Source organism: Bos grunniens, chromosome 10 (genome assembly GCF_055505025.1).
Source record: "Bos grunniens cultivar Pamir isolate PY7600 chromosome 10, Bosgru_T2T1.0, whole genome shotgun sequence".
In the NCBI taxonomy this organism is placed as follows: domain Eukaryota; kingdom Metazoa; phylum Chordata; class Mammalia; order Artiodactyla; family Bovidae; genus Bos; species Bos grunniens.
The window spans coordinates 17,312,838-17,335,605 of NC_141174.1; the positions used below are offsets into that span (position 1 = coordinate 17,312,838).

At 36.3% G+C, this 22,768-nt stretch overlaps 1 protein-coding gene across 3 annotated transcripts in view; it reads right to left on the bottom strand.

The window, feature by feature from the left end:
• Nucleotides 1–626: 626 nt before the first annotated feature.
• The window catches only part of YLPM1 (YLP motif containing 1), a 66,068-nt gene continuing 43,926 nt past the window's right edge, over nt 627–22,768 (bottom strand). For 2 of the 3 annotated variants that reach the window (XM_086319635.1, XM_086319634.1), the window contains 12 exons: nt 22,546–22,664; nt 21,723–21,877; nt 18,356–18,418; nt 17,958–18,077; nt 17,551–17,727; nt 17,381–17,464; nt 17,182–17,265; nt 14,653–14,733; nt 11,430–11,481; nt 6,177–6,307; nt 1,373–1,555; nt 627–1,044 (listed from right to left, as the gene is read on the bottom strand). In XM_086319635.1, coding sequence (XP_086175761.1) covers nt 1,409–1,555; nt 6,177–6,307; nt 11,430–11,481; nt 14,653–14,733; nt 17,182–17,265; nt 17,381–17,464; nt 17,551–17,727; nt 17,958–18,077; nt 18,356–18,418; nt 21,723–21,877; nt 22,546–22,664 — 1,213 coding nt within the window. In that variant the 3' untranslated portion in view covers nt 627–1,044; nt 1,373–1,408. The remainder of the gene's footprint in view (nt 1,045–1,372; nt 1,556–6,176; nt 6,308–11,429; nt 11,482–14,652; nt 14,734–17,181; nt 17,266–17,380; nt 17,465–17,550; nt 17,728–17,957; nt 18,078–18,355; nt 18,419–21,722; nt 21,878–22,545; nt 22,665–22,768) is intronic. The other variant, XR_015133996.1, reaches the window with a different exon arrangement.

The window sequence follows — 22,768 nt, forward strand, 5'->3', positions numbered from 1 at the left end:
CCACCTGGTACCATTCACAAGAGATAAAATTTTAAGCAGAAGGCCATGCTTTCCAATAATGAACAATCTGGCAAGAACCTGAAAACTTGACAGACTTAAAGGCTGCCTGCCAGAGCGCTCTGCATTGCCATATTCCTGCCCTGCAATCTTGGCTTAAAAAACCAACAATTCAAGTTCAGCAGTCAGGCAACAAGCTCCAAAGCTTCATAGAGTACATCAGTTTTGTCCACCCAGGAGTCAAAGTCAGATTAGAGAAAAATCAAAACATTAGAGAACATGAAGGGAGAAAGTAAAAAGAGGAAGGAAAAGAAAATAGGGAAGAGCAAAAAAGGATCAAAACGACAACGACGACAATAAAACATCATGATACAGAACAGATGTGCTCCAGGGAACAGATAAATATTTGAAATTGTCTCTATTAGTCTTCAAGACACAAAGACAGAAAAAGAAATCAGCTATAAAACAAAGATAAGTGTTGTGAACATTGCTGAGCCTTGTGTTTACAACATGCGTTACGGAATCATAGATGCGAACGAGGTTTTTAAGATGTTCAACTAGCATGTAATCAGAACACACCATATTAAAAAAGCAATAAAAATAAAATTAAGAAAACAAGAGAAAGGGGCTCATGCTATATAGCCCATGAATCTCATGGCTTTATCATGAAAGTTTATTTTTTTTAATCCTAGTACAATCAGCTACCAGTTACATACAGTAAAAAACAAAAACAGCCACAAAGCAATGATGATAGAGATAGTCTGTGACAACTGTACAGTGGAGGAAACACTGTCTGTTGGAGTCCTCCAGCACATCTCCACCTGGCTTCAGCAGTTACGCTATCACTCCCTCCCTCCCCAAAGCAGTTAAAAAGAAAGATTAATGTCTTGTTCAAGTCGAGCAAGACTCTAATACCTCTCGGGGACACTGGAGAACTTTAAAAAACTAAAGCAGTAGAAACAAAACAAAAACTGAAACGTGGAAGCAAGGGGACACACAACGAAGCTCCAGAAGGCCGTGGCTTCAGATCACCTCAAAGCGAACCACCTGCAAAGAAAAGAAAAGGCTGTCACGGCGGGAAGGACAGACAGAAAACTCAGCAGACCTCAGTCTCTCATCACGTCACTCCTTCCCAGATCTACAGAATTCAAGCTTCTCTTAAGTCTTAGATTTTTATAAGTAAGCCAGGTTGCAGAAAATTGCTTCCTTTTCTAATACCCTGTACTATAAATGCTGGCAACTGGCACATACTTACTCTTAGAACCAGAAAATAATATAGGAAGAGAAGCATTTTTAGCAAAGCATGCTGTCTTCTTTATCTCAGACTCTTCAAAACAACACACAGTAGGCTATTTACATGATCGTGTACCCTTACCTTAGAGGAGTAATGACTCCATTCAAAAACTAAGTTTCATATATATTTGGTTCGATTGAGGGCTTTTTCAGCCAGGTGACCACTTTCATCTGTGATCTTCTCCCAATCAGTCTGTCCGACCACAAAACCTATGGCCCTTTTCCTATCTGCATCCTTCTTTTCTTCCAGGTCTGCCCATCTCACCTAAAAAGAACACAGTGTTAGGCTGGGCTTTAGAAAAAAATAAATACGCAGAGTCTCTTAGCTTTCTGAATAGTTTAACGGGTAGGATAACTAATTTGAGGCCAGGGGTTTAAAAAATTAGAAGTTAACTGGAGAACTGAAGACAGTCATACATCTTCAGTTACAGAAAGAAAACTTTAGTCAATCACAAGTCCTGGCCATACCAGCTCCTGAAAAAGTCAGCCCTGTCCCCTCCACCTCCTATCCCCTTTCCCATTCACCAGCCTCATTTTTTACCTTAAGTAAAAAATAAAGCACTAACTTCTGCCTAGTCTTCCTACTTTCATTCTCACTTCCTCTGGTCCACTCTGCCACAGCTTTAAATCCTCGCCCAACCTACAGAATAAAATCCAAGTGCACAGGTCCCTCTGGATCTGGCCCTGTCCTCCTGCAGCATCTCTGGGCAGTACCTATGACGCTTAACAGATGTGTGTTCAGTCGCTATCTGTGTCTGACTCTTTGCAACCCCATGGACTGTAGCTCACCAGTTACAAAAGTACTTTCAGCTCTCAGAGCACACTGGGTCATTCCCACCTCTGTAACCCTACACAAACTAGACTCTCTTCCTGAAAATGTCTTTGCTCTAACCTGATCCGCCTCGCATGAACTCTGCTTTATCCCTCTTGTCCTTTGCCAATCAAATAATCATTGCTTCCCTGGAGTTACTTCCAGATGTGACATGCCTAGTTTTGAACTTTCACGTTATATTGCAATTATCCACTGACAGATCTCCCTTCCCCAACAGACCATAAACATCCTAGATCAAAGACTGAGTCTCATCTCCACATAATAGAAGTTTTTGAAATTTATTCTTAGAAAACAGGGACCTGGTATCATTACTTTTACTGATGAGATAAAGAGACCAAGAGACAAACTCAGTTGATATCATTTATGGCAAGATTATCCCTACAAATATATGAATCGGGGACATTTTCTATTGGTATTCTGATATTTTAAAAATACGGATTTGTATGTATTACAGTAATAATTTTAAAAATATAAGCAGATTTAACCTGTAAAAGATAAAATACTTATAACTGTGCTTTGCAGCTGCCTAGTACCAAAGGCTTCAGAGACTGTATTTTAAATATGGCTTGTGATTTGTTGTGATTGTGATCTATAACAAGGAGAGGGAACCAGAGCACGTTCATCCACGCTGTACCTGGAAATGTGTAACTGCTCTGAGAAGTAAAATGACCCTCCCTATTACTGTCTATAGGAATGGTAATCAAAGGACTGGCTTCTTATTTCTTCCCCTGATAATTGTTTTTATCAACCACTTGGCTAAGGATAATACACACAAGTAACAGCTGTGGGGGAACACTGATAACACTTGACACTTTTTAAGGTAGATTTATTTGTGGGCAGAAAACCTATGGCTCAATTTCCTTCATGAGGCTTAATAAAAAGCCTAATAAATAATGTGGGTTTCTGAATACCAAGATCTTTGGGCTTTCTGCCCATTAATGCTGATGTATTTATTCTGACAAATTTATGGACCCTCTCTTCAGTTCTCATTGGGATCAAGTGTACGTATTTTAGCAAAAGATGACTATGGTTAAGGGGGATGAAGAATGGATGGATGGACAGACAGATGAATTGTGGCCATCGAACAAAGAAACAGACTGAAAACAGTCCATAGTACATCCTTAAAACAGATTTAAATACACTAATCAATCTTGCCCTGTGTAAACTAAGTTACTTTAAATCTGAAGTTTAAATTCTAAGTCTTTAAAACTCAGATAAAATAAAGAATACGGAATTAGGAAGAAAAGTAGTTATTTTTTAAAAAAGCAATATGTTTCAGCACAAATGCCCCAAATTTTAAAGCTGAAATGAAAATATAAGAGGCTGCAGTTGCACAGACTGACATACAGACATACAATTCTGTAAAAGGAATGAAATGATTACAAAAAAATGTAAGGAGCAGAATAATGACTTGCAACTAGAAATGGCTTTGGAAATGTCAAGTGTCCCTCCTAACCTTCCTAGAGAGGTACTTTTATTGACATTTACAATCTCAATTTTCTGCCATTTACCTTAGCTGTTAAGGGAAAAAAAAGGTATAGTAAAGAAAACTCTTGACCAATACTCAGAAGTTTGTGTGTGTACATTTTAGCTACTGTCACCAAAAATATCTCTAAAACGTTTGAGTTCTCAAACAAAACTAGGGAAATATTCACTTTTCTACAGTTATCAAAGAAACATAAATTAAAGTCATTTTATACAAAACTAAGCAAGTGGAAAAAAAATTTTTTAATTATATTTTAAATCCTAGCCACGTTGGTAAAACTCTAGTATGATCAATTCTACAGAACTACCTTTGTGTTTCGGTGTAAATTAATCCCAGGAATCTACCCAATATTTATAAAATCTGGATTATAGAAATCAAGCAACTCCAGGAAAGGAATGAGTAATGAGTCCTGCATTCCATGCTACCTGCAGGATTTCCTTGTGCTCAAGAAGTTGATTTTGGAAAATGGTTTGAATGTTAAAAACAATTTGAAATGAGGAAGGAAGGCAGGGAGAGGAGTGGAAAGAGGAGCCACTTAATGAACTAGGATGTGTACAGCTCACGCTTTTGTCCACTCAGCTTACAGAGTAAACTATATGAGATTACACACTCCCTACTGAAGAGAGTAATAGTTACCTAACTAAAAATGAACTAGAGAAAAATATTTCTTACTTGAGATTATTCACTGTTATACCAAATTATTATTCCCAAGAAAGAGCTATTTCTGCTTCTGTTGCCCCAACCTTAAAACTGGAATAAGAGGTATTAAGACACGTAGTCCCTGGGTAGAGCTGGGCCACCCAGACATAGAAGGCCACTAATCAGGTCTCAAGACACACAAACAAGGGCAGGCCCAGGGACTGTCTGCACTATTTGAAAGCTTGAGTCCCCTGTAATGGTATCCACAGTAATGAAGTGGCATTTTTCATTCTCTTACAATAAACATCTTTTACTATTAAAGTACTGAGGGAATTTATAAAAAAAGAAATGATGTGTAAAGATAAAGAAATGATAAACAATTTCATTCTTACTTGGCGAAATGAAAAATGAGATACCATTTTTCACCTATCAGATTGTCAAAAGTTAAAAAGTTCAGTAATAACACTGCCTGTGCAAGTGTGAAAAAAACAGGGATTTACTTACATGTGGGTGTATAAATAGGCGCAACCTTTTTGGAAAACAATCTCATAATAGCTGTCAGAATGATACATCATATTCTATGAGTTTGCAGCTTTAAGGCTAAAAATACACCCTAGAGATACACTGCCAAAAGGTTGCCAAGACAAACGCATACAACTTACACTACAGTATTACATTAGCAATGAAATAAAAACAGCATAAGCATCCACTGATAAGGAAATAGATAAAGAACTGATTATTCAACCAAATGATGGTACACTAGGAAGCCATTTAAAAAGAAGGGTAGGGAATTCCTGGCAGTCCAGTAGTTAGGACTCGGCGCTTTCACTGCCAAGGGCCCAGGTTTCAATCCCTGGGCAGGAAACTGCTGTGTGGTACAGCCAAAAATAAAATAAATTAAAAAGAATGGTAGGTCTGTATATACTTAAAAGAAAGATCAAGACAGACTAGCTGGAAAAGCTTTATGTGGACCATGTACAATGTTATACCTCTTACTTTATTGTGTTTTAAAGGCTGCACAAATATCACTTTTATTTAATTTGCCATCTGTGTGGAAGACCTATTTAACATCTTGGCTTCATTATTTTGCTCCCTATCATAGCTAAGCTTCTTCAGAAACTTATCTACATTTGCTGTTCTGCACTTCCTCATTTCCTATTCTTCAAATCTGCTCGAAAGTGGCTTCTCCCCTCAACTCTCTAAGAAAGCTTGACTTTTTTTTTTTTGACCAGACATCAACAATCACCATGTTGCCAAATTCAATGGTGAGTTCTCTTTTCTCAGTTTATCTGTCTTCTCTGTATCATTTAACAATGGACTATTCTTTCCTTCTTAAAACAGTTACTTCTATCTGAACTTCTAAATTTTGGAGTCCCGAGTCCTATTACCACTTCTAACTTCACTGGTACTTCGCTGAACTTCTGAGTTTTCACTCTCAAACTTATATGTCTCCCCTACTTTACGCTAATTCAGTAAATGGTACCACATGCATGGAATGCTTATGGCCAGAATCCTGAAACGTCACCATTGAGCCCATCCATCCTGGACCCTCTACATCTGATCCATTAAGAAGCTCCACAGATTCTCTTCAGTACTCTACTTCACACCTGACTCTTTTGCTCCATGACAAAATGGCACAAGCAGCCATTCCAGACTCCTTTAAGGTTGATAACGTGCTAACCACGTGAGGCTCTGTTCTCCATTATTTAAGTTATTTGTACATTTTGATCGAATAATTTGTAAGGTCTCTTTTGCAAATGTGTAATATGGTGCTGCTGCTGCTAAGTCACTTCAGTTGTGTCCAACTCTGGTGCAGTATAAACCAAACCACTCTAAAAAAATAGCATTCGTGTTTATCTGACTTTAACTTTCTAAAACCAGATGTCTACACAGGCCTTTAACTGTTGGTAATCACTCGTGGTCTCTTACCCTCTTCTTCCCAGGCTCAGAAGCACGAGTGTCGTAATCATCAGGGAGCTGAAGATAGTCCTCCATTCTGCTGGCAATAGCTTCCCAGTCACGTTTCCTTTTTGTGCCAGTTCTCAAGCCATCCAGCTTGTCTGAGGGACAAACACAGAGCCGCAGCATTAAGGAAGAGTGTGAGCTTGCACACGACACACAAACAAGGGGAAAGAAGGCTGGAACACCGTCGGAGGGCACATCCGCAATTCCGAGAGCAGCACCACTTGCAGATCCAAACTCTCTTCTTAGCTGAGATAATATCAAGTTCTGTGCAATTTCCACTCTTTATCTGGTGTTCATACCGGCAGCCTTTACATTACTATACTGGTTTAAGTAGCAAATATGGGCAGAGCAAGAGAAGACACTTGTTTACTGGGCTCCTTATCCTCCCCACCCACCTAAAATCACACTTCAGCTCTCATGTTCTGATGAAAAGCAACGCTGAGTTTTTCCAAAAGCAACTTCTTCCATTCTTTTTTGTTTTCGTTTCTTTAACACAACATTAACACCACCCATTCGATCTGCAATCATGTGTGATATTGTGTTACATGAAAAACACGTAGTATAAGAACTTAATGAGCCAAGCTAATGCTTGGGAAAGTTTTAGATGAACAGTTTCTTGGGATTTTGACCACTGGTGACAGGATTTGCTGTAAGTTAACGTTTACAGGTAAGTTGATCATACAAATCCCCACTGTCTTTGGTTGTACTTTAAAGTGCTGCTGACTATTCTGAGGCTGAGGGCTAGTCAGCCAAAGTAGCTGGATCTGAATTTTCTTTCTGAATCCTCAATCTGAGAGGCTTTCCAAAGGCCCCAGACTTTAATCAATTAAATTAACAGGGAGTGCTGATTCAGAAATTATGAGATATGAGTTTAGGTGTCTTCAAGAACACACGATGGAAATGTGTATAGTCTGTTTTACTGGTTGTTAGTTGTGATTTTGAATTCTACATGTGAAATATTATGAGTTATATATATATATATATATACACACACACACACATATATATGTACATATATATATAAAGGCTACACTGAAGCACTAAACTTTTGGATCATCTACAGTTATAAAAACATACTATTATTAAGTAGGTCAATAAAGGAAAACCTACACACTTCAGAAACATACAATAACCACACTCCATTTAACTCCATAAATGGTGAAGAGTATATATAATAGAAACCTTTTAGGCATCAAGGCAGACAGAACGTGAAAGAAAAGTACAATGGAAGCAGGAGGCAAGATGAGTTTATGCTTCAAATGTAAAAGTTACACACACAACTAATTGTGCATACCATACAGATCTCAAAAACCAGTAAGATTTTGCATACTTGTCAAAGCTTTTATTTCCTAAGCCCCACCCCCATAAAAGCAATATTATTGAAAAATCAGTAAGGCAAACTACAACACTTTACAAAACTCAAGAAATTTTTATCATATCACTTTGGCAAATTTTTAACATGGATGAGTGCAACAGAAACAGTCTTCTAACCTCCTCTGTAAATCACATGCCATACCAAGAGGCTCTAACCTACATGTACAGGACAGGCCGTATTACACAAGATCTTACAGGTGACACCTTGATTGCACAGGGACATAGAATATGGTATTAGAAAAACCAGTGAAGCCCACAAACAGTAAAACTGTTCTCAGTTGAATAGTGTAAAGTATCAGCCGCTCCAACACACTTATTGAATAAACGTCAAAGGATTTCCAAACTTAGTAAGATCAACTTCGACATTTACATACTTCAAAGGAAAATTTCATATTTCAATTCCAAGAATAGAACATGGTCAGGCAGCAATTACAGAAGGACAGTGTGAAAACTACAAGAACTCTTCCTCATACACTGGGTGTATGACAGGAGTTACACACCAGGAGTTTCACATTTGTAACACGGAAGTTCAGAAGAGTATGCATTTCTAGTCTGAACACCCTTGCTTGTAATATTTAATTTGAAATTTTATTGTACACAAGTTTAAAGTTTCCTTCTTGGAGCTGAAGAAAGGTTCATACCTCCTCCACATGGCATCCTGGAAACTCAAACACACAGATGTATGGCATAAGGTAAGGGAAGAGGAATCTGGGGTATTTGTTAGTTACAGAAGACGACTGGTATCCAATACACTCATACTAATGATTTTCAGAGGTTTGAATTTAAAAGATGAAGTTTGAAGATGAAGATGAAAGTTTAAATATCCAACTCTGCATGTCATAGGATTTTACCATATCTTCAAAACAGTATATTATATATAGCACAACAGAAAAAAATTTTTAGATACATCTATATGTTTTCTAAACATAAATGATATTTCTGAAAATTTGCTCATGGTGAACACACAAGGGTTACATGCCTATACAAAATAATTACATTCCAACTGGGAAGAGATGAAACTGCCTGACATGTAGAAGGCCAGTACACAGTAACTCATAAACGGAGACAAATGACGCTGAGATGAGAAAAGCAAAAGTAAGCTATATGAAGAAACCTAAATTAGGATGACAACAGTCTCAAGTATACTTTTGGTTTTTTACTGTTTGAGAAACTAAAATCATGTCAGTGGAATTTAAGCAGCTTGAATGCTGAATCCTAGCATTTGATGTGGCTTGTAACAACCACCCTTGCCTTAGGGCGCTTGCGTCCCAGCTGGAAAAGAAGCAAAGTGCTCCTGAGAGTGGGTCACAGACAGTCCTCAACAATTCCATGACAGCCAAGCCAGATGCAACTCAGGCTAGATCTGAATTGTCCTAAAATCACACTGCTTCTACTTTAACACACACACACACAGGCTGAACTGAATACTATACTTAATGAACACAGATCAAGACTCAACAATAAGATTTAACAGTTGCTTGAAAGATTACAAGTAAGTGAATACTTTCTCATTTGCCAATTCATCTGTAAGTCAAAATTTCTCAGTTACAGATTCAGCTTGTCTAGCTCAATACATGCCACCACGTGTCCACCCAGCATAATCATGTTACCAAGAGATATTTAAGAAATGTTGGTAAAATAGAGTTGTACCTGGTAGTCAAATCTATTGAATTTGTTATGATAAGGAAGGTGACAAAAAAGAACAGAGCCTCGTGCTTTAGGCTCTTCTTCTCAATTGGCTCCATGGACCAATATCAGAGGAGTACTTCCAGGAAGGCTCACACTCCTTCCTCGACAGATGATTTAGCTCTCAAGATAACAAGGTGGTGCAAGAGGCGAGTCATTAGATGGAACATCACTGTCACAAACGAAAACCCAGCTGCAAACATTTAAGAACTTCTTTCCTAGATTCATTACTAGATCTTCAGTGCCTTTAACTGAAATGGTTTATTTAACAACTCTATTTCTGGCATTGTCTTTAAAATGGACTGCATCTGTGGGACTTCTCTGGCAGTCCAGTGGTTGAGACTTGGCCTCCCAATACAGGCGGTGCAGATTTGATCCCTGGTCAGGAGGCTAAGATCCCACAAGCCTCACAGCCAAAAAAAAAAAAACCTAAAATGGACTGAATTTGTATTAAATGTATTTTCTGAGAAGCAAATAGCAGACCAGCCAGAATTTTTTCTGGAAAGTGATATCAAGATTAATGTCATATTATCTTGGATAATCATCGTAACTAAATTACATTTTCCTTTCTCTTTAGATCTTAGAAAGGAAAGTAAGAGTGTGGATTGGCTCAAGTTAAAAAAAGCATTATCCTAGATAATATATTACAAAGGCCTCTTAAAGATTATATGCTTAGCTAAAATATTGTATAATTCCCATATCTCTTTAATTACCATTTCTCTTTGCCCCAAAAGATAATCACTATTTAGAAAAGCAGGAAAGAGGAAAATGATTTTACAGTCTTATAGGTTATTCTATAAGTACAGAACTTCAGATTTAAACTAATGTTAAAATAAACATATTTACAGCATTATTATTTAAAACTAATTTGTTGTTATTATTTTCCTACATACTTAATTGCATTTAAGCACTTTCGAATGCTTTAAAAGTTCAGGAAGGAGACAGTTGGTTATTATTAAAATGGATTTCCCACAGAGGAAGGACGAATGGAGGAATATGTCAGTAACCACCACATAAAATTTTCACATGCCGTACACTAGAAAAGTCTAGACTTTGCAACAAAGCATCTATCCCAACAATATGGTAATACTACTGTTTACAGAATTATCTTTTAACATTAGATCTGGTCAACATCAATGGCTCACATGACCAACTGGGCACAATAAAAGGCACAGTCTATGCAACTGTGTGTAAAATGCACCCCTCTGATGTCAGAAACACAGATAGTATATCCCAAACAGTGAAGCAGCTAAATTATTCAAATTTGTTCTATAAATTTAAGGTATGTTTCTATGGTTACTTCAGCTCTGGGGGTTACAGCATAATTACAGAAGAGAAATGCAGAGACCAACAGTCATACTTCATACAGTAGCATGGTCCAGCTTTTAAAAAAATCTTATAAAAAAATAAATAAATAAATAAAAAAATCTTATATCACCAGCTTAAATTATTTACTAATACATCTTAATCAACATATTAAATGGTTCTCTTTAGGCGAGATTTAAAAAAAAGTTATGTAATATTACCATAAAATACTGGTGGAAAATCCATTGGATATATGTGATTTTCTACTTGACAAAGAACCTCACATTAAGCAACTCCAAGTTTTTATTTAGACAATAATTTTCACCAGTTTACCTTGTAACCTGCACTAAAGACCAGCTGGAGGAAAATTTTAATGGAAACTTAGAAACCAGGCTCCTCAAAAACCTAAATTATATATCTACCTCCCCCACTTACAAACTTTTATTATACAAAGAAAATAACTGCTTTTTAATTAATTTTTAAACTTCAATATTTATTATTTTTACTATCACTATTATCCAAAATATTCATAATCCACTTCAATTTTGAACTACAGTTAAATATTTTTTTATAAAGGTAGAAATCTCATCTATACCAACATTTCTGATTAATATAAATGAATGGATTTTAGAAGTGACAATATTTTATTACTAAATTTATCACATATTTGCATTTACTCTGTCACAATATATAAAATGAAAGTCAGCAAAACAGACTGAGGATGTAGTAAGGTAGGCCTAAAATCTTTGTTTAAGCAGAGATTTGGGGGAACTTGTTCTTCTTACAGCAGAAAGATCTATGACCATTACCATCAGGTATCACATATAAAAACAGGAAAAAGGAAATACCCACCTAGCTTTGCCTCAGATGTGTCCATCTCCCATTTGCTTTTCGGAATGTAACCCTAAATCGTACACAGAGAGAAGCTCGAAGGGTTAGAAAGAGACACATACATGCATATCACTTTTGAATTGGAAAAGCATTACAACTGGGAATGGATTCAGTTTCCACTCACTATTTATAAATATATCCTTACGGAAAACAGTCTCATTATCTCTGAAGAAACTGAATTACCAAATTCACGAACTTCACTACCCAGATTTGAGGACAGGCACTTTAGAATAGTATCATGAAGGCGCTTTGAGGCAACTACAGCTCAGGACACAACTGTAGTCTGAAAAACAGCTGTACAGCAAACACAGTAAGAACGTCTGGTAGTCACTACGCTGCTACTATGGTGGTTACTACGCTAAATACTATCCTTCAGAGCAGCAGAGAGCTTATCATCCTGGCCAGGTCATTTCTAAATACAACTGCTATTATTAAGTGATAATAGCATGAGGTCCAAGGAGTATTCTTCAAGACAATTACTTTGTATTCCAGTGTAATTTTAGATACACAATTATTAAGTTCAACCTCATTTTAAAATGATTCAAAACATTTACCAGTTAGATCTTACAAAGACTAATTTTACTGAATCTATTTCAGAGTATTACTTTTTCGTCAATTGGAAGCTAGATTATTTCTGATGTTTTTTAAAAATTACACTTTTTCTATTATATGAAAAACCAGAAATCTCCACAGGCAATTTATGTCTTATTTAGTAAAATAACTGAGTGGTTTATTTCAAAGTCCTATAAAGATTTGCAAACTTCCCAATGTACCTATTTAACTATGCAGTAAAGCCTTTCCGTTTATTTGCCTAGCAAATGTATGCCTTTTCCATATAATTCACTGATTTATAATTAATTTCCATATAATTCACTGAAGTAAAACAGGTTTCACTTCATTTGGACTGTGTTCTTCTCTATTAGATCTTTACATACAGAACTTTAATATTAGGACTTATTATATAGGACAGATTCATCAAAGGTGTCAGCATCTTCTTTTAAGAATCTTTCTACTATTGGTAATGCTAAAGTTCACAGAATAGACTGACACACAGGTAAAGCTGGAAAGCATGTTGAACAGTTCATGACAATAGCTTCTGTGTAAGAGTTTACTAGAGCATTATCAATCTTCCAGGAAATCAACACGTTTTATACATTTGTAGTCTTTAAGCCAGACTAATAATTCAACTTCAACTAATTAGGTAGTATTTCAGATTATAAATTATATTATCTTTTCCAAATACATTTTCAATAACAAACAAAGACAAAGGTTGAAGTGATGGTGCTAAAAGTTTGGTACTGATGGAATCTGTACTGTTATATCTCAAAAATCATCTAAAAACCTTAAGTGTCACTAGAATAATATATTTTAAAATTCTGAGTCATATCTACAAGGTCCACTGAGGCATTAAAGAAGACAAAATATCATACCAATGATCCCCCCAAAGGAGTCTCTTGACCAAGAAAAGTATGGATTTCACACAGCTGTAGTAATCAGTACAGAGTAGAAAACAAAGTTGAGTGAAAATTCCATTAAAATGGTCTGAATGACAAGAGACTTGCTCTTAACCCTTTTATTAAAATTTTCCAAGAATCTTTTACTCCTGGAATAGAACCCAACAATAGGAGATCTGGATTCTGCATTTTGAAAAAAGGTTAAGAGAAGTTTTATAACATAAAGGTTAAGTAAAATGAGTATGTTAAGCTCTCCCTGCTGGAACTACTCTTTTCTTCCTTAAAACTTAAAATCATCTTCTCACTCTATGAAACATTAGGTTACTTGGAAATAAAAGAGAGAGTTCAGCAGGATAGAGCTCTAAAGTTTCAATGCCATGTTTCTGGTGAAAAAATATTGTATTACAGTGTGTTTCACTTTGAAAAATAATAGTACATTCAATTAAAAGTTCCAAGTTTTGACCTACACCTAAGCAAGTCAGATGTTATGAACCATATCCTGAACTGAAATCTCTACAAAGGAAGACAGAGTTTCAGAGAGCTGACATTATAGGCTTCTCATATGATGGCTTTCTAGTATGCACGCTGCAAGTAACTAAACTTGTCATCAGCCATATTCCAGGACAGCGTGGACCTTTAAGTGAATTTCCTACCTACACCTTAGATCATGTATGTTAAAATACAATCTAATTAAATAAAAAGACTTTGTTTAAAGGAAAAAAAAAACATACTGAGACTCAAATGCCATTAACTTTAAAGCTTATTTTTTAATCCACATACGAAATCTAGGAATGTAGAGGTTGACACCATCTCTATGCAAACACACAGTTTCTATCCAGAGTCCTCTATAACACACATGGGGTGATGAAACCACTTCTTAGCATGTATTCTCTAGGGGGAGGAATCGGGGTTCTCACTTTGTACATTTTCAGAAGAATATGAAAAGTAACTTTAGCGAGGGCTGAAGTATTAAATAAAACAAATAATATTTTGAATTAAAAAAGCAACACTATTTCAAGGCATTGCTAATCTCTGTACCGCATTAGCAAACACTGAAAATAACATAAGTCTGGAAATCACATACTCTTGAATGACAGGGTAAGGCAGACATCACAACAGAGGTGTGATCAAAAGCATTTACAGTAGGTACACGGGAACTCTGAATTCACACTTACGTAAGCCTTTAATTAGCCTAAGCAAAATGCATTGCCTACACAGTCAAATCATTTTCCCCATCACTTAATAGGATAAAATGCGGAAGAACAAATCCGGGAGTCAGTGGCAACCCTCTGCCTCCTCATTCAATAAGTTCTTCTGCCTCAGTTTATAGAAACTCAGTTATGAGCTCTTAGAGCAAAGAAGAGACAATTATGCATAAGTTGGATAGGCTGTACCATGTATTTGCTGGAATGTAAAAATGCTCTTTCATATGTAATTGATTTTCTTAAAAAGTATATTCCCCTAGAGCCACCCACAAATAGCTGAGTGAATACAAGGGTACGTTTCTTAGCATTCTTAAAATTTTCTTGTTAACAACACAGTAGAGGGTTCTTTTCCTTTGGTCGGGGTAAAAATAAAAAGTATCCAAAAGTCTCCGTGAAGATGATTCTGGAAACTTTTACCATTAAGGTGCATATCAACAATAGTAATCTGACCACAGAGATGAATTTAAACCCTTAAGAATTTTAATAAAGAGACACTTTGTTCAAAGTGGTTGTTCTGTCTCCTACCAGTTCGCTTTCCTCTTCCTCTGCATCTTTCTTTTCATCCTTCTGTTCTTCAATATTTGCATCAAAATCTTCCATCTCCACCTACACCACCACAATAATCACACATAAAATAGGCTGAGTTAACATTCAGGAAAATGTTGAGTCCCTCACTGAGATCTGAAATGAGCACAGTTGCCCAGAGCAAGATGCACAGACTCACTGTTACATACTAGGAAATTTCAAAGTTTCTAAACTTTGAAACAGAACTGACCGACAAGATGATATTCCCGCCTTTCATTTTCCTGGGATATCTATCTTTATAACTTCCTGTGAAGTTGAATATAATGATCTAAGTTGATGGTTATCTGTTTCGAATGGCTATAGATTACTAGGATTTCTTTTGAAAACCTTTAGTAAGTATTTTTTCAATCACATAAAACACGGTATCATTCAAATCTCAAAATGTAAGACAGGGTATAGTAAGAAGTCGGAGGAGAGCTTGGCCCAGAAGAGCAGCAATGCAAATGGAGAGTAGATAGACTACAGAAGTATTTATAAGATAAAACTGACAAAATTTATAGACTGACTACATGGAGGGATAGAGTCAAACAGCAGTATAAAGGGAGTCAAAAATAATGGACAGTAAAAGAGTCAGGGTTTCAGAAACTTAGTCATTGATGGGTCTCGTTACTAAATAAGAGATTATTAGAAGAGGAACAGGTTTGGATGAATTATACATTGAATAGGTTGGGTTTGAGGTATTTTAAGGTAATAGTAATACATATCTTTTGGTACAAAATTTGGAAAATAATAGTAGAATTGTAAAAATCACCCATAACCTCTCCACTCAGATATAATTACTGTTAAGATATTGATAAAATTCATTCCAAGATTTACAATTTAATATTAAGGGCATATAAGAGGCAATTCAAGGTACCAGAAAGACTATCTACACAGAATGTGCAGACTGAAAGCAGAGCCTGGGATATAGCCCTAAAGAATTCCAACATTTAAGGACTGGATAGCAAGAGAAGCCAGGAAAGGAGACTTGCATCATGACCTGAGATGCAAGAAGAAAATCAGGAGAGGGCAGACTCACAGAAGCCGAGAAAAAATGTTTTCAAGAAGGTGGACACAGTCACATGTGGCAGCAAAATTATGCAACAAAAGTGAGAATTGTTCACTGTCATGAAACTCTCTGGTGAGAGAGTCTCTAGAGAATGGCTGGGACAGAAGCCAGAAGGAAATGGGTTGACAAGTGGCATGGGAGGCAAAAGCACATAAAAATACAGTGGAAACACTGAGTATCGATAACTCTCATTCGCAGGAAGAAGTCAAAAAAGCAGAGGTATATAACTGATTAAAAGAGAAAGAGCTCTCCTTTTCCATGATAAAGATTTATTTCTACCAAACAAATAATTGATTTAGATAAGAATTATCAATCTATGAAAATCTGTCAGGGAACAGGATATTAACAGTTTCAAAGTATCTCCCTACAGATGACTTATTACAAAGAGAAAAGTGTAGAAAACTTTGAAGATATCACCAAAACCAAGGGATCAACATTTTAATCAACAATAATAAAATAAGTTGACATCATATGACTCCTGATATGATGCACTAAGAACACGTCACTGCTAACGTTTAACCTAAAGCTAATCATGACAAACCCACAATGATGGGAGCTAACAGAACAGTTAACTGACCAATATGCTGCAAGATTTCTTTGTCTTTCATGACAGTGACATAGATGAGAAACCATTTTTTCTATTAAAAGGATTGGATCCTGGATTTTAAGAAACTGCTATAAAGCACATTACAGAAACAACTGGTGAAATACGACTATGGACTGTACATGAAAGAATTCAAGAAATTTATATTACCTAATGTGGGATCTTCGGAGAAGGCAATGGCACCCCACTCCAGTACTCTTGCCTGGAGAATCCCATGGACGGAGGAGCCTGGTAGGCTGCAGTCCATGGGGTCGCTAAGAGTCGGACATGACTGAGCGACTTCACTTTCACTTTTCACTTTCATACATTGGAGAAGGAAATGGCAACCCACTTCAGTGTTCTTGCCTGGAGAATCCCAGGGATGGCGGAGCCTGGTGGGCTGCCATCTATGGGGTCGCACAGAGTCGGACACGACTGAAGCGACTTAGCAGCAGCAGCACCAATATGGGATCTTATCAAATGTCAAATTTTTTGAATTTGATAACTGAGATTTCTACTTCTGTAAGAGAATGCCCTTGCTTTTGGGAGGTATCTTCTGAAATACTTAGGGGATAAAGGGTTTATGAGGTCTGCATTTTTACGCTCAAATGGTTTCACAGTAATAGGAATAGTAGTAACAGTAACAACAAGAAAAAACAGAAGAAATCTAATAGAGAAAAACGTGACAAAATGTTAACAATCAGTGAATCTCAATGAAAGTCATGCAGGTATTCTTATACTAATCATGCAGCTTTTCTGTAATTAAAAATTTTTTCAAAGTAAAAATGGTGGAGAAAAAGGTGGCTTCTGCACTGCTTTCGAGCCAAAGGACACTCACCTCTTCAATAGCGGCATCCTGCAACAAAGAACGAATGTCCAGACGCATCATATGACGAGGTGCAGCTTCCCAGTGATCAGCCATCTAATTGAGAGATTCAGGAGCTCAAGTTATCTCTGGAAGCTACTCAAAGAAAGACCAAGAGACCATGCATGCCCTCTATGTTTTCTTAAAAAATAATAATAATAATAATGATCACCTTATTTATTTCTTTAAGCTTTCGTCCATGAATATTCCTCTTGCCACAAGTCTGGTTATCTGCACTCATTTCAGCCAAATACACCTAAGAAGAAATGAACAATGATTAAGCAAACAAATGCAAGACTTACATGATAACACAAAATACTCTAAAGTTCTTTAAATCTATACCTCAAATCCCTTGGTTTTTGCTGCACTCCAAAACTGGTCGAAATGTCTAACTCTGTCATTGATGGCGTCCAGGATGATGAAAGGGAAAAAGCCATCATCCAGAGTCTTTTTGAAAGTTTTGAACATGCTGGTACGGTAGGTTTCCTCCATCTCAGCTTCATATTCATATTCCATTACCTAAGATTCCCCACAAAAGAGATACAGAGTTAGCAAAAGCAGGAGTCACCTTGCATCTCTTCCCTAGTTAGCATTTGGATAAAGACAACTTTCCTTCTTTCTCAGGTGTCGTCTTTTCCTGCACACCTGAGCACTGAAGTCTGTGTTCAAAAAAGTCAATAATTTCTCTCTGAACATGCTTTCAATACTATTTATGAATTAGGATGTAATCTGAGAGGAATATAGTGTACCTTCTTTTTCACTTTCTTTCCAGAATCTGGATCTTTTTCTTCTTTTTCTACTTCAGTGATGAAGTAATCATCCAGGCTTAGAACTCTGGGTGCAGGTCCTCCGAATTCTACCTCCTTATCCTAAGTATCAGATATTCAAGAAAGTTAAAAAGAATTTATGGAATAAATTAATAAATGTGCACAAAGTTTTTTCTTATGGTTAAATACCACACAATCTTCTTGTGGTTTCAAATCAAGCTGGGGCAAAAGTATCTGTCTAAGCAGATCAAAATGAGACAGCATCCACCTGGGCCAACTAGAGCGGATCAAACAGGAAATACCTGTGTCAACATCACATTGCTTGTTAAGAAGGCAAATGGCTAACAAAAGCAGTAATGCTTTCACTTTTCCATACTCACTCGAATAAGTTTTGCAACATGTGTCTTTCCACTGCCTGGCAATCCTCTCATTATAACAACAATCTGAAACACAAATAAAAAAAAAATTACTTAGTTGTTTTTTTTTCCACAATGAATTGATCTTAGAGTTAACAATGACCTAATATTCTCCAGGAGAGACCATACCATAGGCCATGAAATAAACCTTAACACATTTGAGAAGACAGGAATAATACAAAGCATATCCCTGGCCACAATGGAAAGAAATTTAAAAGTTTGGGAAAATGTAAAAATGAAACACCATACTCTTAAATAACCAATAGATCAAAGAAGAAATCAAAACAAAAATCAGAAAACACTTTGAGATTAACAAAAATGAAGACACAACATAAGAAAATGGAAGAACAAACTAAACTAACTAACAAACGTTTAGTACTAACAAACTAAACAAACTAAACTAAACGTAAAGCAAGAAGGAAGGAAATAATAGTAGAGCAGAGGTTATTAAAATAGAGAACAGAAAATTAAAGAAAAATCAATGGAACCAAAAGGTAGTTCTCTGAAAAGAGCAACAAAATTGACAAACCTTTAGCTAAACTAAGAAAAAAGAGAGAGGATTCAAATTACTAGAATCAGAAAAAAAGAGAGGACATGAGTGCCATCCTTACAAAAATTTTAAAAGGGTTATAAAGGACTACTATGAAACCGCATACCAACAAACTAGATAACTCAGACAAAATGGACAAATTCTTAAGAGAGACACAAGCTACTAAAATGGTCTCAAGAAGAATAGATAACCTGGACAAACTTAGGACAAGTGAAGAGACCTAATTAGTAGTCAAAAAACTGCCAACAAGAAACACCCAGGCCCAGATGGCTTCCTCACTGAATTCCAACAAACATTTAAAAAAAAATACCAACTCTTCACACTTTCAGGAAAAAAAAAAAAATAGAATAAGAAAGAACAATTCCCAACTTATTTTATGAGGCCAGTATTTCAAACCAGCATATAATCTGATACCAAAACCAGACAAAGACGTCACAAGAAAATTTGGTATCTCTTATGAATATGGATATAAAACTTCACAACAAAATATTACCAAATTGAATCCAGCAACATATAAAAAGAATTAAACAAGATAACCAAGTAGGATTTATCCCAGAGATATCAATTAATATCTAAAATCTGTTAATGTAATAATATATCAATACAATAAAAACCAAAAATTCCCAATGCAGAGAAAGTGTATAACAAAATCCAACATCCTTTCATGATAAGAACATTTACCAAATTAGAAATGGAAGGGAACCTCCTCGACTCGATAAAGGACATCAAACGAAAATGCACAGCTAGCACAGTACTTAATGGTGAAAGACTGAAAGTTTTCTTTCTAAGTTCAGGAATAAAACAAGGATGCCCACTCTCACCACATCGATTCAACACTGAACAACTATGCAAGAAAAGAGGCATCCAGACTGAAAAGTAAGAAGTAAAACCATCTCCATCTGCAAGATTATATCATCTCACATACAGGAAAACTTCCAAGGAATCCACTAAAAATCTATTAGAACCAATAAATGAGTTCAGCAATGTGGAGCAATATACAATCAATACACAAAAACCACCTGTATTTCAATACAGCTGAGCAAGCCAGGAATGGAATTAAGCAATCCTTATCTCTTTTTCTTTGATGGCCCTGCTGTGTGGCTTGCAGGACCTCAGTTCCCCAACCAGGGACTGAACCTGGGCCACAGCAGTCAAAAGTGCTGCAACCACTGGGCACCTGAGCCATCTACATCAGTAACAACATGACACATGAATGGATTTAAGCAGTCCAATTAAGAAGTAAAAAACATGATCTAAACTACATGCTGTTTAGAAGGAACACATCTCAGACTGAAAGACACAAACAGATTGAAATTAAAAGGATGGAAAAAGGTATCAGCAACCACAGGAAAGCTGGAGTAACTATACCAATAATAGATGAAATAGACTTTAAAACAGTGACATACATACATACATGGTTCAAACCTCTGACAGAAATCCCAGTATCAGTTTATTTAAATGGAATCTATTTATTTTGCAATACAGGGTAAATGTAAGAATGTGTGTGTATATATATAGATATACAGATAGACAGATAGATAGATATCTATGTATCTCTCTATATATATAAATGGAGGTCACCAGGAAAGTAAGTCTAAACTAATCAAGTTCTTCTAATTCTTCCTTTTAAATTCCACACACCGTAAGACCAAATCCTCTTTCCCCTTCTTCAAAGTGCAATTAATTTCTTAATTATTTTCTATAATTTAACACTTTAAAAAAAATTTTTAATTAGAGAATAATCAACACTTTCTTTTTGCCAAGCAATTAAGCTCTAATTTCTTAGATTCTAAAGGATAGGCAGTTTATGAAAAATGATGATTTGGAGATGGCAAGATGCCATGAATCTGATATTAATACTATGTCACACATGGAGACAACCTAAATGTTCACTGATGGATGAATGGATAAAGAAGATACACACACACAACGGAACACTACTCAGCTATAAAAAAGCATGAAATAATGCCATGGATGGACCTAGAGATTATTACTAAGTGAAGTAAGTCAGAAAGATAAAGACACAAATACCATCATTATATGACTTATATATGTGGACTTATATATATGACTTATGTGTGGAATCGAAAATATGACACAAATGAATTTATCTACAGTACAGAAACAGACACACATACATAGAGAACAGACCTGTGGTTGCCAAGGTGGGGAATGGGGGAGGACAGACTGAAGTTTGGGATTAGTAGATGCAAACTATTATATACAGACTAGGAGAAGGCAATGGCACCCCACTCCAGTACTCCTGCCTGGAAAATCCCATGGACGGAGGAGCCTGGAAGGTTGCAGTCCATGGGGTCACTGAGGGTCAGACATGACTGAGCGACTTCACTTTCACGCACTGGAGAAGGGAATGGCAACCCACTCCAGTGTTCTTGCCTGGAGAATCCCAGGGATGGGGGAGCCTGGTGGGCTGCTGTCTATGGGGTCGCATGGAGTCGGACACGACTGAAGTGACTTAGCAGCAGCAGACAACAATAAGGTCCTATTGTATAGCACAGAGGACTATGTTCAATATCCTGTGATTAAACTATGGAAAAGCATATGAAAATATGTATCTATACATGTAACTGAATCACTTTGCTATACAGAAGAAGTTAATACAACCTTGCATATCAACTATACTACAATAAAATAAGTTTTTAAAAATTAAAAATAAAATACCATGTCACAGAAAAGTACAGAAGTTCTGTTCAGGATACTAAAAAGATCTCTTATCAGCTTCTGATTTGCAATAAAACTAGTCAACCCCACAGGACTCACTCTCTCAGGTCTGCTCTCTCGGCCAGGTGGTTTCAAAATATCATCCACGTTCTTAGACTCAGGTTTCTTCTCAACCCGTGGAGCTGGAGGTGGCTGGTGGCTTATTGAAGGAGCTGGCAGGGGCATTCGCTCCTCTGGGTAACTTCTTCGTTCTCCTAGGATGCCAGCGGTTGAACAAGATTACTATTTATATAGTAATTATTTAAAATTTTAATGCTCTCCACTCCTCCTAATATATATATATATATATGTTAATATATATGAGAACGAGTCACCAGCTTAGGAAAACTTATTCACATAAAATAGGTATGAATTGCTAGTTTATTTAAGTCTAATTTATTACAGTGAAAAACTAAAAGCAATCTAAGTGTTCAAAAATAAGAGTCTTACATCTTATTCACTTGATGAACTATCATAGAGCCATTAATATAATAGATTTACATACAGAAAATTATATACAGTATAGTATCAATGAGAACAAGCACAATAAAGAAACTGTATGCAGACTTTGTTTACAACTTCATTAATATGTATGTGAAGAGAGAATGAGAGGAAATATACAAAATTACAATGGCTGTGGTACGGTAGGTAGGTGGTAGGATTATAAGTGATTTTGTTTCTGTCTTCCAAAATTTCTTTAATAATGTAAAAAAGGAGATTTACATTTTATTTCATATGACTCTTTTTGGTGATAATGTTGCCATCTCTGAGAAATCTGTGAGTGTATTTCACTCTGAAAGTTTAAACCCAGAGCTACAATCAAAAGCATCTCCTGTAGTTTTCAATTCTCAGCATCTTTATAGTTAGTTAGGCACTAATCTACCTCCAAACATGGACGGTCCTTCATAGGCTGGTCGGTCAGACTTGCGATCATAGGAAGGCCTATCAAACCCTCCTCTTCTGGATGAGGAATGCTCTTTTTTGTCTCGATATGACTGAGTCCTACAAAGTTTGACAGGAAGTGCTTTGGTAAATAAAAAACATATGGCGGTCTCTTATAATGCAACACCATTATATGCCCAATTTTCTCTATGGGTAGTTACCAT